This window comes from Anguilla anguilla, chromosome 1 (genome assembly GCF_013347855.1).
Source record: "Anguilla anguilla isolate fAngAng1 chromosome 1, fAngAng1.pri, whole genome shotgun sequence".
NCBI classification, from domain to species: domain Eukaryota; kingdom Metazoa; phylum Chordata; class Actinopteri; order Anguilliformes; family Anguillidae; genus Anguilla; species Anguilla anguilla.
Genome location: NC_049201.1, coordinates 42,748,561 through 42,763,796, shown reverse-complemented (window position 1 = coordinate 42,763,796; position 15,236 = coordinate 42,748,561). Strand labels below are relative to the sequence as shown.

The 15,236-nt window shown below is 38.5% G+C and overlaps 1 protein-coding gene across 4 annotated transcripts in view; it reads right to left on the bottom strand.

Moving 5' to 3' along the window:
- The window catches only part of slc6a3 (solute carrier family 6 member 3), a 36,903-nt gene that overhangs the window by 8,850 nt on the left and 12,817 nt on the right, over nucleotides 1-15,236 (bottom strand). For all 4 annotated transcript variants that reach the window (XM_035403225.1, XM_035403217.1, XM_035403235.1 and 1 more), the window contains 8 exons: nucleotides 12,832-13,051; nucleotides 10,322-10,460; nucleotides 9,510-9,644; nucleotides 8,540-8,643; nucleotides 7,653-7,777; nucleotides 6,319-6,431; nucleotides 5,828-5,956; nucleotides 1,870-1,969 (listed from right to left, as the gene is read on the bottom strand). In XM_035403225.1, coding sequence (XP_035259116.1) covers nucleotides 1,870-1,969; nucleotides 5,828-5,956; nucleotides 6,319-6,431; nucleotides 7,653-7,777; nucleotides 8,540-8,643; nucleotides 9,510-9,644; nucleotides 10,322-10,460; nucleotides 12,832-13,051 — 1,065 coding nt within the window. The remainder of the gene's footprint in view (nucleotides 1-1,869; nucleotides 1,970-5,827; nucleotides 5,957-6,318; nucleotides 6,432-7,652; nucleotides 7,778-8,539; nucleotides 8,644-9,509; nucleotides 9,645-10,321; nucleotides 10,461-12,831; nucleotides 13,052-15,236) is intronic.

The window sequence follows — 15,236 nt, the reverse complement described above, 5'->3', positions numbered from 1 at the left end:
CTCCAGTGCCCTGAAGGCGCATGTCAAAGGCAGAGGCAGAATCAGTGCGACTGCAAGCCAGAGGAGGGCATGTGCCGCGACTCTCTGTCGGCAGTGATTGAGGTCTGCTAAAGGTCGAGGGAGCCCCGAGGTGGAGCTGTATGGCCAGTGCAAACGGGCATCCCTGTGTGCTCGACAGGCCTATGGCAAAACCCTGACCCGAGAAACGGTGAAGCCCGCTATCGATTTTTCTGTTGTGGGTTTAAAATTGCCTTCCTATTCATTTAAAAATCACACTGTGCCATAACTCCTCATTTCGTATGATATTGTATTCTGTCTCGCAACATGTGCTTTTCGATTGCACAACTATCCACAGAATTGTTCATACAATGCTTGAACTATCTGAAATACTTCCATCAAGAAATAGCATATATATCTCTTTGAAAATGCTCTTAAAGGTCCCCTATGACACTATTTTTTTGCTATTTTATATTATTACAGAAGGTCTACCAAACATGGTGATAAGGTTTTTAAGGGGAAAAAAAATCCAGTACATTTTTAATAAACATAAATCCAGTGAGTTAATTATTCTTTGAGCTGAAAAGGGCATTTTTTTCATATGCTCTCTGATTGGTTAATTGGCTGGGAATGACACGAGTGCCCCTTCCATATCTTGCTCCCTCTCGCATTCCAGAAAATCAAACAAACTGGCATCTGTAAGTCAACCGGTCCAACATATATAATCGAGCTGGAGTTGCATCTCAAATTTAGAGCCACAGAGGAAGACCAGGAACCCTGTTATATCCAATTGCAAATTATAGCTTACCTATCGCATACCTAGCTATTTAGTTACAGATCTGTAAAGATCATTGAGAATTTCTGTCAAATCTCTTACAATTGTAGCTGATTATACTTGTAGCTGGAAAGATTCAAAATGCCTTGACACAGCACATTTACCATGGCCAGTTTTGCTAGTCATGTTTGAAATCTCGGTTCCTTGTTTGTTAATTATTATACTCTGTGGTCATACATGCTAAATCACAAAAATGTGGGCGTTACATTGTTCTTAGAAGAGGCTGACCAAGGGGAGATTTATGCTAATTGCATAGTTTAAAATTATTGCTTGTTTTCACCCAGTTGTTAAGTAGAAAGTGCAGCCATTTCTTAATGAATCGTTTAGCCTGGTGATTATTTTCTTGCAAAGCAACACAAAATGTGAAGTAGGACAGGATTCATATATTACCAGCACTAAAGTATAATGCCACACTGCAAAATCAAAACTAGGTAAACTCCAGTTTCTAAGATATGGGACCTTTAAGCTTTAACACATTTGAAAAGAAAGGCCCAATTTTAATTTTTTTAACTGATTGAGTACATTTCAGAATACTTTTGAATATAAACATAAAACCATACATATAAAACTCATACGTTTATGTTAGAACATACCATGGAATAAATCGTTTAAAAATCCGTTTAAGAACAAATTACTGCAAACTTTATCGCAAGAGAAACACAAATCCCAACAACTCAACTTGTACAAATAATAAAGATGACACACAAGTCAGAGTTGAAGTGTGTATATAAAAATCATCAGATCATTAACTGAAGGGGCAATTTGATGATTGGTGCATTTGTCATTGATATAGTTCATTTAAAATGAATCTAATGATGCAGATTCACACACAGATCTTCAACACAGGGCTAATGCATAGCTGAAATGAGTGGGAAAATAGAAAAAGCCGAACAGGCTCTTCAGTCATGGCTCTGTGAAGCTCCTTAATTACGTCTGGTGCCTCTGAAGCAGGGTAGCCCTGTCCCACCTAATATCCCATCAAAGGGCTAATGAGACATTGGATTTGCTGGACATGAAGAGCCCGAGGATTGTCTTACCGTAAAACCAGGCAATGCCGATGATCTCAATAAGCACTCCAAACAGGATCGATGTCCCGGCCACATAGTGGTCCAGCAGAGTGAACACGTAAATTCCACCCTGAGGAGAAATGAGACGGTTGGCACACAGCTGACACACAGCCGATTCGCAGAGTCACCGCTGGCAGGGAGGACCTGTTACAACCGGTTGCACTGGGACACAGACGGTTCCTGCTTTTCCTTCGGTCTAAAACTTAAGCTTGCAGAATTTCAATATTATTTTTCCCCCTCACATTGAGTGGTGATATCAGATCATTCTCCGCTTAACCAAACCAAAAAGATCTGTGCAAAGCCAACAGTACGTGACACCCAGCAAATCATTTTCCTATAATGGTTCTAGAATGTGATGTTAATTGTTCCATGTAAACTTGTTTTTTTTACAAAGAACATTGCAGGAATAATCTTCTTACACAAGTTTGTTAATCCAGTTAAAAAATGAATTTAACTGTGATATGGAATTCATGTTAATTTTATCAGAAAAGACAGGAATGTAAATCATGAACCTGAAATCCAATTGATGCATATCCTATATGTTTCATGATTAAATCATAACTATAAGGGTTACCAGTAAAGTTGTTAGCAACATGCCTGGAATGTTTTTTTACGGGTGACAAATTAAAGGAAAAAACAACATAGTGTCTTCATAAGATGTTGGGCCACTACGGCCTGCCAGAACAGCTTCAGCGTACCTTGGCATAGATTCTACAAGTCTCTAGAACTCTACTGGAGCGATGGAACATCATTCTACCAAAAGATATTCTCTCATTTGGTGTTTTGATGATGGTGGTGGAGAGCGCTGTCAGACATGTCAGTCAAAAATCAATCAATCACATTACTCAATTGGGTTGAAATTTGGTGACTGCAAAGGCCATGGCATGTGATTCATATCATTTCCATACTCATCAAACCATTCAGTGGCACTTCATGCCCTCTGGATGGGGGCACTGTCATCCTGGATAGAAATGTTTCATCAAAGGATAAAGCTGATCATTCAGAATAACTTTTTTTGACCCAATTTACTGATGACTTTCTCATAGATCTAAATGCAGGTCACCTTCAGCCACTGCTCCTATTGAAACACTGGCCAACTCAGAAATCTTTGGGACTGAAGCTCCGTGCCGTGCCCCAATAATGAATCCTCTTTCAAAGTCACTTAGATCTGTTCCTCTTGCCACCTTGATCCAAAATTGAGGTAAACGGGACCTGCTGAGCATTTTTAAACATGGTACAAAGCATGATAGGATGTTAATTGCTTAATTGTATCATGCAGCACACCTGCATGGAATCATTGTTATGTTTGTCCACTCATTTATTCAGATTTTTCCTTTAATTTGTCAACCTTCTGTGTGTGTGTGTGCATATATATATATATATATATATATATATAAATATATATATATATATAGTGATGCCAGGAAGGGAATTGGTGTGCTGCCCACAGACAGGTATGGCCGCAGCTGTGATTCATTGTAATCACATCAGCTGCGGCCCATTACCTAATTATGGGCTTTATAAGAGGCCTAGCTTCCAGGCCTAGTGAGAGGAGTGCGGGCTATGCACAGTGTGGTGTGCCAGTTTTTTTTGCTTGGTTTCTCTTTTCCTTTTTTCTTTGAAGCATTTGGTTGCCAGATTGGACATTTGTATCTAAGATGTAAGACCTCTTGTTTTGTAAAATAAATATTTAATGAAATCTGAATATTTTTTAAAAAGATATTCCAGTTAGCCCCTCTCCTTGGTGACTGATATCCACTGGACGGCGAAGGAGAAATGTCTGGCTTTAGTGATGGGGTTTTTTGAGTGTATTCCAGTGAAGCTGTAAAACTCTGTTACAACTAGAACTATATTAATTCCTGTTTGGCACAGACTATTTTGATACACAGAGTTCATCTGCTATAATTATGTAACATGTCAGAAGTCACTAATCATCTGGCAAGCTAGCTAGTTCACTATCTATCTAGCATTTCTACTTGTCAAATATAATCCAATGTTGTGGTCAACATGACATGCTTGGGATATGTTTTGTGTATACTGGAGACTGCTACTTCTGGTGTCCTTGAGTCATTGTTATGGCGTAGTTGAATAGTGACTGCCAGCCAAGGCAAGAAAGCAAGCTAGCTGCTTGATTTGATAGATGGTTAGCAAGCTAGCTAAGCTGCCTGCCGCTGATATCAAAAGAGCATGATTATTAAAACAAACTTGATCCATAATACTAGCATTTATTTGATGCCAACTCATTGAGATGGTATTGTTAACAACCTGATGACGAAAAACAGCAGGCTGACAAGACTGGATATAGTAGTTGGTGTCTGGCTAGCAGTCGGAAGCATGAATATAGATTATTGCACATTGACATGGTTACCATTGCTACAAATACAGAGATTAATTCTGCAAACCTTGCATTCTCTGTCAAACTAATATGGGACTCCATTTGTTCTGTATTTTCCTAGTTTGTCAACAGGGGCAAAAGATGGCACTTATGGACTTTAGTGGGTTGCTAAAGCAAAAAGGTCAAGAGGGCAGCATTAGAATTGTCATTTTTAAGTAGTCCTTTGGTAAGCACTTTAAAATATTTTCTCATAATCCTGGGATGTGTTTCGTCACCCAGCTTTCCTTGGAATGCACGTCACTGTTGAGCACCAGAAAGCCTCCGCGTATTATGCTACTAAAATAAAAGTTTAAAGTAAGTGAGGTTTATTTTTGGTGCTATCCTGCAATTTTTTCTAGCTTATTAGCCAGCTAACCAGAGCAGTGACTGCCATGTCAACATTCATGTTCAGTTATGGATATTCCAAACACACCCATATTTCCACACTGGGTAGTGACACGAATAGTATGGAGACTTTATGCGTTAATTGGCTGAAAAAACAGTATCTTACATGATTTGATGGGAGTAGCGATGATAAGGTTACTTCCCTACCCCCAGTCAAGTACATTCAGTGACCACTCTTAAGTGCCCATGCTTAAATACTTTGATTTACTTAGTTGATTGCAAGTAGCAATGATTTGATTACGATTAGCCTGGAAATGCCGGACCTCCAAAAAATATTCTAGTGTGATGTGAGATTTCATGGTTGGCCATACGTTTACTGTTCACACGTGTTAACACCTAAACACCATCACAAAACTAACAAAATGGGGCTGCATTTTCAATAACAGGTGGTTTTAGTCAGCGAAAATGCAAGGAAGTCTTTGACAAAAGCTATATAATTTTAATTGACACGATTCCTTTTGCCCGCCAATGCATTGTGACACAAATGCATTCATTGCAGACCATGAAATTATCAAACTGAGCACAGGCAAGAAATGATCTCTTTGCAACAGCTGAATTGCGCTTCTGCCAGGCGCATTTCTGCTAGGGCCATGCACAAAAACAGGGCCTTTTCAGTTATTCCAAAGCTTTTTAAAAACATTTTAGTATAACAATTTTGAAGTCTTCCTTATCCACAAAGAGGTTCAGTGAACAGAAATTATGATGTTCAGCAATTTGGACACCACTGTTTTCACTTATATTCAACTTCACTGCAGAAATGTGTCAAGGACACCAGAAGTATCACTTGCCATAATGCCCAAAACATGTCCCTAGCATGTCATGTTAACCATGATTAGCTAGCTATAATTGTGAAAGCGGATTATATTTGACAAGGTAGCGATTAATCAGCATGCTAGCTTGTTAGTTAGCTAGCTAGCTAGGTAACCTAGAGCGCCATTCACAGACGCTATATAGCCACATGCTTTGTCAGATGATAACAGCACACATGCTGTGTGTGTATCTAAATAGTGTGTGCCAAACAAAAATTGATAGTCTTTCTAACACCATGTTTCACAGCATTGCTAGAAGACCAAGCACCAAGCACATTACTACAACCAGCTATTTCTCCTCCCACTTCCACTTTGCAGAATTTATGAATGGTCTACTTACATTGGTCACGCAGATGAGTGATACAAGGAAGGTGGACACAACAATGAAGAGAGTGAAAAGTTCTCGATGCTTGTGCAGACACTTGAACTCATCCATCAGCCCTGTAATCACGGATTCCATCCCACCCATCTATAAAAAAAACAAAACCAAAATACAAACAGTCACACCTTTAGCAAATAATGCATGAAATCAAGATTTCCATGACATTGATAGTTGAACCAAAGGTTTTTCTGCCTACACTGACCAAATTAAGCAAGTTAAACAGTGACCTTAACTTTGAATTAGTAATAGCCTAACATGTGCACAACCACATGCTATTATCAATACTACTAAACCCTACAGAAAATTTACAGAACACAACACTAATATGGTAGATGGAACATATGCATGTCCTGTAATATTAATATAATTTGGGCTTTAGATTTATTTATCTGCAGACAAGCTCCCCACACCCTATGCAAGCATCAGATGAATGTTGATTACATACTTACAGCACTGTCAATGCCTAATGTCAGTAACATAATGAAAAAGATGACTGCCCAAACAGAGGATCCAGGTAGGGTAGCAATAGCTTCTGGATATATGATGAACACAAGTCCAGGTCCTGTGTATACATGTAAAAAACAATTAATAAATAAATAAACCCAAAATTAAATTGGTATGATCCAGCACTTTCTGCAATTGCAATGTTTCTAATTAAACATTTCACATTGAACATTTTACATTCACTAACAGTCTCTTTCATTTTTTTTGACATTCACACACTAACATTCAGTTCCTCACATTACAATTTAATCTGGAACCCAGTTTGCACAATTATAAAAATAAAAAAAAACCAGGAATCAGTTTCACGTTACGTCACTGATGCAAACACTGAACTGTTCACTCGAGTGATAAGTGATGGAGAGACACTACCGGTGCTATTTTTTGGCCGGCCCCCATAAAGTGGAAGAGGAGCCACTGCTGGGGGTGTGTCAAGCGATATTGCATAGCGCAGTGCATTTTAGTGCAGCTCACCTGAATTTTTGGGTCAAGCTAGTCTGCCATTTGTGCCCTTCACTTAGATTTTGATATAAATCCCACAAACAGGATACCAACAATCACTAACCACACCCAGTGCGCCCAGGAGCCACGCCATTGACTGTGTCCATGCGTCATGCGACATTGATTCAGGAAAATAGAGCCCATCGTATCTCTGAAACGTTCATTCACTATGCCAAAATGACCATCAATGTGTGCAGGTTGCCTTTGAACTTATTTACTTATTAAATAATAATGACATTATGCATTTAGCTGAAACTTACCTTGCTCTTTAATCTTAAATCTTTTCTGTCACCAGTTCTTAGAATGCACTGGTCATGCGTCTGGCCATGTCAACACAAGTCTATATCTACAACCTAGCTTAGCATTTGGAGTGTACAGTTCTCCATCTGAGCTCTGAAGAATTGTATAAGGATAACAACAAAACAATTTTCAGAGAGATGAAGTAGTGGAAGCATGTATTAAATGTTTTTGCTCCATTTTTTAGCTCAGGGCCTTCACTGCATATTGACTGAATATGCATCACTCTTTGTCCCAGCTATTTTCAATTGATTTTCAATCATTGACAACACCCAGCATCTCAAGTGAGAGGTTAGAATTTTCCAAAGAATATATCAGAAGGCTTGAGCCAGGTCTTTAGAACTGCCATTACGTATTGATTGATATTCCAAAGGCATTATTCTCTGGGGTAAAAATCAAATGAAGGATGTAATTGGTCTGAAAAATAGCCTTCAATGTAAAGAAAATCGATTTCTGTGAGCTTTGAGATCCTGTGGGTACTTACCATTGGTGGCAACTTCATCTAAGGCCACATTGTGCTTCTGGGACATGTTTCCCAGAAAGGAAAAGATGACAAATCCAGAAAAGAAGCTTGTAAGGGAATTGATGGAGCTGGTGATGATGGCGTCCCTGAAAAATTGAAACAACGCTGTGTCAGAAACTAATATGAGCACCCAGCCAGCTAATATTAGCACTCACTGTGTCCAAATTCTATGTCTGATGTAGCCTTCCCAAGCTGTCTCTTGGCAATGCTTTTGTCATTACAAGCAGCCTTTAATTACAAATGGCCTTGCTTTGTGCCCTTCACACCACTATGGTAAGACATTATCCTTTTGAAGGCCATGAGACCAGGTTGTTATTTTTTTGCAGAAATTCCAACTGAAAATTTGTACCTACTCAGAAGAAAATGAAGTGGAAGTAGGTTTTGACAAAATTGACACTGCAGAACTTTACTGGTCAGCCATATCAACCATCAACAGGTATCACAACAGCTGTGGTACTAGTGATAGTTTGACATTAGCGACCACAGTGGTGCATGGTTAGGTCCAAACCAGGTTGGAATGATGCAGAATTTTACAGCCGCAGTTCATGAGCTTATCTGATCTACCTGCCATTAGTCCAGAACATGAGTGTAGTATGAATACAAGGAGAGACCTATTGTGTACTGGCATGACATGATGGCCTAATTACCCTGCAGACATTTTAAACTCGACTGACCACACTGTGTCAATATGCTTAGGGAAAGTCTTTTGCTACACTGGGCTTGACATGTTATCAGCAGGCCAGCTCAGTGATAAAAACAGTGCCTGTGGGAAGCTTCAAAGGTATTGTAATTCAACAGCGCATGTGACAACTGCCCGATTAGGGTCTCAACACAGTGCTCTGCCTTACCTATAGCAGTTGTTGCTGAATTTGTTATAGCTTGAAAACGCTATTAGCACACCAAACCCAACTCCCAAAGAGAAACAGATCTGAGTGGCAGCGTCTATCCAGACCTACAAAACAAACGCCCGGGGATCGGCACAAAAGACGGAGGAAAAAGGCTGTTATTAGAGATAATTGCAGGAAACTCATTCAACACAAAGATGAAAGACACTTCTGAATACAGGGTAATTTTGCAAATTGCTGCTGCTTGCATGTGTCTAATCTAATTCTCAAATTGCTGCTTTGAGTCCTTAGTCATATGTGCTCAGGGGAAATTGCATGTTCCCTTGTCTTTCTTAAGGCAAATGAGATATTTGTACAACTTCAGCAGCTGGCGAAAAGGATTTAATGGAAACAATGTAAGCTCCTTCAATAAAAAATCAAAAGTAAAAAAGTTGACAAAATAGTTGACACATGGCAAGTGAACTTGCTTGTCTCCAACTGAGATCTTTGTCGGGGTTTTGATTTTTTCTTTTCATTTCTGTGGTACAGTGGCTGAATTTTTCTGGTTCATGTTGAGCAAATAAGCATGGAGTGTTCAAATATCCCCAAATTCTTAAACAGACACTTTTCCTGAAAGGTTTTTACTTACTTATTTGCAAACTGATTTAACTGTAATATGATAAGGCATTGAGATTTAGAATGATAACTTAACCATACACTGTGCCCACAAGACACTCACAGCGGGCACAGCATAGTTTTCAAGCTAGTTGTTCTTCAGTATCTGTATTAAAAGATTACATGAGTGTGTGTGTGTGCATATATTATACACTGAGCTCCATAATGTTTGGGACATTTTTTTCTTTTTTTTTTTCTTCTTTTTTTAAATCTGGAAATCAGGTAAAGATTAGGCCTTAATGTGCCTGAAATGCTGCTTATCAGGCATTTACTTGCCTTTTGTGATTTTACCCTCAGGGTTAAAAGTGGCTTCGCTTACCTTGGGCTCGCACAGTCTCAGGAAATCAACGCTGAGGTAAGCTTTAATGCCATCCATGGCCCCCGGAAGGGTGACACCACGAATGAGCAGCACGGTCAGGACCACGTAGGGCATGGTAGCAGTGATCCACACAACCTGCAGTGAGACATGCAGCAAGACATGCGCAGGCATGCCCACAGAAATGCAGGTGCACATGCACGCACACAGGCATGGACACACACGTGCACACAGGCAAACACACACACACACACACACACACAAACGCACAGCTGAGGTCTGAGTACAATCTAACCTGTACAGTCCAACACAGCATCATGCAATATTCAGGGCCTATTACGTAGCATTCATTTTTATATTGCCTTAAGTCATATTTCCTTTAGTGCTATACCTGTTGTCATAAATTTACAGAAATATTATAACCAGCTTGTTTATATGTTATTGCATGCTTCATAACCGTATGCCATTTGTTATGAGCCAATCATAATGACTATGTTTAATACAATGATTATGGCCATTAAAAAGTTTATTTTTCCAGACTCATACCAACTTGAGTTTTAAAATAAAAAAACTATTTTGTATATTGTAGCATTTATAATATTACTCTGTAAAATTTAAGATGGAGCAAAAAAGTATGATTTAAGAAATTAATGTAATTAAATTTGCTTACATTTAACATTTTCAAATTGATTTATCAAAGCAAGTTTCATACAAAATACAATTGCTTTTTTTAAATTAAAATGAAAATTGAGGTAAATTTACTGAATTTGGCAGTTCCAAAACAGAGGGTCAAAGTTGGAGGACAAAGGAAATACCTTTCCTGAGGTCTTGACCCCCTTCCAGAGGCTGAAGTACAGCACCACAATGACCACTGCCAGACAGGAAGTAAGCTGCCAGCGTGGCAGTCCCAGATCATCAATACCCTCACTGTCCTGAAGGTGGAGCACTCCTCGTCTGTGAATCCCAGTGAGATTATATTTTATGATGATGGTGATGATTTTGAAGATAAATGATGATGAGGATCTTCTCATAGAAAAGCAAGTAAGATGCAGTGTTGGGGTAATGGTAAGAGAAGGCACCCTTTTGGGTTTGACAGTACTGTTGTACCCTTGAGTTTGATGCAGTAAGTAAAAGTGAAGTGGGGCCATGTTTTGCCAATCGATTCACTTTAAACAAGTTATTTGATATGAACTCAGAACTGGCACAGTGTTTACCACTAATAAACATGTGCATTCAACAGAGGTATGTTACGGTAATTGCAATGATCATTCAAAATTAAAATCCTCTAGTTTATCCCTATTGTAATGCAGTATCACTGTAAAATATGCCAGAAATGTTCTGTTTATTCATTTGAAAAATAAGCAATGCTAATTCTGGATACCTGTTTTTAATGTCAGTTTTGATTATTCATCAAAACTGATATGCTTAAGTGGCTTTGACTGTCTCATAAGCACACCTTCATGTCATTAGTCAAAGAGGAGCTTGAGCTAAAGGGAGGTTAGTTATCCTTTTGAAAATATGTTTTTTAATCCTTAGCATACATATGTTGCAGTTGCAACCATCACAATGCATAAACATGGGCATTCTCTGGTTCATTAAAAGAAAACTAACAATCTTAATTGAGGACAAAAAAAACTGATTTAATTGCAATTTAGCCTGTTATTTATTCCATATGGAAAGCAAACCCTATGAAAGACTACATTATTATGAATTTTTTTAACCTAATGACAAACATTTTAGTCCAACAAAATGATTTATTAAAACTAATAGAACAGCAGATTGTTTTCTTTTTTCTCTAACTGGTATATTTCTTATCCTGCAAAGTGAACTTTTTCCTGCAGCACCACATTTCCCATCTGAACATCATTCCTGTGCATTGGGAGTTAGCCACCATGTTTCACATGGTATACATCTGGTACCATCAACAACCTGGTATAAACCATGCATTCTATATGTTCTACATATTACTCCAAAAGAAAATTTAATGGCAGGAAACTACCTTAAACTTCAGCTGTTATCAAGTATCAACAAAATGCTAAAGTCTTCTTCTCTTTCTCTACAAAACTCTTGAATGTGCTGTTTTCAACAACTTGTATTTTATATCACAGAACAACCTTCTAGACTCTTGTTAGTCTGGCTTCAGGGGTACCATTCAACAGAAACATCCCTCCTTGCAGTCAATGAGGAGCTCAACGTTGCGAGTGCAGCTTCTCTCCCCTCTGTTCTTATCCGCCATGACCCCGCTGCAGCATTTGACATGGTTGACTAACAATTCCTGCTATCTTCCCTGACTACCTTGAGGATTTGTGGAACAGCTCTTAACTGGTTTGCTTCTCACTTGGACTGTTCCTCCTTCCAGTTTTAAGACCTCATGAACCAGGTGTCCCCCAGACCTCAGTCCTTGGACCGCTCATCTTTTGTCTAAACCACATCTTTTGGATCTGCCATATTCTTTCATGGCCTGCTTAGCATTCCTATGCTGATGACACATGAAGATGTCTCTCGCCCAACCTTCCAATAGATTGGTCTTGGCACACATCTCAGATTGCCTACAAGCCATTTCAAGTTGAATGACATCTACTCAAGTTAAACTTGGCTAAAATTCACACTCTTACTTTTCAGCATTCCAGCTCCCTGCTGCAAGCATCCTTTACCCTGAATGGCACCACAGGGTCACCCTTGTTATCTGCCAGGATTCTCACTGTACTATTCTTTAACAAACTGTCCTGCATGCAGATTTTTCATGGAAAACATTTGGAGAATCTGCTCCATCTGCAATTTCTACTCAACTCAGCTCTGATCTCCTATGATCTCCAGACACTCCTATCTGGACTACTGCAATTCCCTCCTTGCTGGCCTCCCTAGCTTTGCCGTTAACCCAAGTGCAGCTCATCCAGAATGCTCCCCAGACTCACCCATGTCAAGCCCCTCTCAATCTCCCATCACTGGATACATATATTAGACTTGATTTGAATTTGATACAATCTATCAGGCAGCTAAAGGGACAGCTGCATTATACAGTCAAAAGATCATCAGGCTGTAATCACCTGCCCTTTCTTTACTTGGATTTCCTTTTTTATAATGTTACAGTTATTGTTGTGTAAAGGTTATCTATACATGGTACATGCTTTAGTTATGATATACATTGTTATGTGTTAGGTTTACCTTAGACTTATGTGTCATTAATGGGCCTCAGTCCCTTCCAGGTTATAGTGAATCTTTGTATTTATAAGAGTTAGACTGATTCTCCACTTTTGTATGCTGCTCTGGATAAAACCATCTTCTAAGTGATTGGAATGTAATGTAATGCAATGCAAAAACTCACTCAAAGTATTCAGCTGCTGGGGTGAATTTGTGGGTGTGGTTCAAAGTGGTGTTGACAGCCCACAGCTCAGAGCAGTTGGGACTGTTCCAGCTGTTGTTGCAGTGGACCCAGGGCAGCTCTCCAGTGAAGGAAGAGAACAGGTAGAAGAGAGCCCATGCAATGATAACGTTGTAGTAGAACCCAACGTAGAGGGATATGAGGATCACTGTAAACCCCACGCCTATCAGAAAGAAACACAGATAACTTTAAATGAAGAGTCTTTGCAATGGGGTTCACTGGTGGGTAGGTTTGGGAGAGACCTGAGAAACTTTGTTTCATTGAAACTACAACAGCTTTACATGTTGGTATGGTCCGCCCCCCCCACCCCCCAATACTTCCAATAATTTCCCAGGTATGCATTCCACATTTCCTAGAGCAAATAATTTGCCTTATTTCCAATGTGCACTGATGACAGTGAGATATACAGTGTAAATGGAAACACATATACATCTACATTATGGAGATTAACCCGCAATTATGATAACTGTTTCTGCTAAACAGGAGTGAAAGTAAGCCAGAATGCTCCAGTACAGTGTACCAGTAAGACAGTGGAAGACGCTAGCTTGCTAGCTACCTAGACATTGCGCCATTGTCTCCTCCAGGTAAATCTGACAACCCATTGTCATTCCCAAGGGTGGCATAGTACCTTTCAGGCTAAAAGGAAAAGTATGTCTGTTTCACAATCTGCTTGGTTGTTTAGTGAAATTTACTTTCTTAGTGCTCATTAGTGTACACATGGCTTTTTACTGCATTTTATCATAAAAGTAAGATTAGAGAAAGGTGATCCATGTTTTTAAAAAGGTAATGTAGACTTTATTCCAGTGTTTGTTTATATTGATAGATATTTAACTAGATGCTGAAAACCTGAACATTTGAGCGTTTCTGTGTCATGTAATGTTTAAAAGAAAATGTCTACCTTTCACAAAATAAAATTACATTAAATAAGCATATTGCGAAACTGACACGTCTGTTCAACCCGAATGGGTCAATTTAAGTAATCCATTATAAGTGATACAAATTAGTTTACAAAACAACTCCACCACTATGAATTACACCACTAAACAATACACTGCATTGCGAGCCATCAAAAAAAAAAAAAAAGTCCAGCTTCTGGTGAATACAAATGTTATTCAACAACATTTTTCTTCTTCCACCCACAAACCACAAGCTCCAAGCTACATTGTAAATGGGTCCATATCAGAAAAACATTAGGTCACCATATTTACAACCTGACCTCTATGGAGTGATGCTGGTAATTCTATATGTTAAAATCAATCTAATATTTTAGAGGTGTAGTCTGCTGTTGATTATATGAATAAAATGTGAAAGTGGGTGCCAAAAAAAACCCTGAAGCTCTCTTTTTATTTTTAGTTTTATATTCAGCTGCATTGATATTCTGAAACCATACAAATTGCAATTTTTTTCAGTACTAGGCCAAGCCTACATTCAAAATTATTCTGTACTGCCAAAATCATTAGTGAAATCAAATTTGCCTTTGTTCCAGCCCTTTCACATTAATCATAATATAACTACAGATGCATCTAATTCCCCAAAGAAAGTATTTTAAACCTGAACTGATATTTGTACTGAGGTCAATTAGCACCACATGTGTGGTCCTTGGTCCATTCATGCCATTGGTCTCAAGGAAACAAACATGTTTATCAACATAATTACTGTAATCCTCTTGAAGAGTGACAGGCAATCTGAAGCCAAGCTTGTGATTAAACCATCAAAATTGTCACTGTCTCAGTGAGCTTTCTCAATGTCCGACAGTGCTGTGAAGACAGCAGAAAGGCAGATCGAAGAGATGGAATGACAGAGATATTGCCGTAAATGGAAGCAAGCAAAACGGATGCTTTGCTCTTGGTTCATGATTAAGTTTAGATATTTCAAATGAAAAGGATACACATTTTTGTTTGTTCTGTGTTGTAAAAAGGTACAGAAACAGTTCACTAAAACAATACACATAATAAATGTTCCAAGGCAAGTTTAAAAAAAAGAAAACAAAAGTTGGTTTTGTGATTAAGACCATATTCAGAAAATATGGTTTTCCAAAAATGTACATAGCTTTAGTAGTAAAACAAAGCATTTGTTGACAGTACAATGAAAATGAATTCTTAAATGTGTCATTCAAAGCTAAGGACAAGCAACATTTTTACAAGGCTGAGTACAAACCTTTGTGATTGAAATTTGAATTATTTTGAATACATTCAATTTATATGGAGCTGCATTGAAAATATTGCTGCAGTTTTTTTAAATTAAACAACAAGCCTAATGCAAGTTTGTTCATCTAATCTTTCTGCAGATGAACATAGGAATATAATAATATACACTCAGTGGCCACTTTATTAGTGGTAACAATCAAG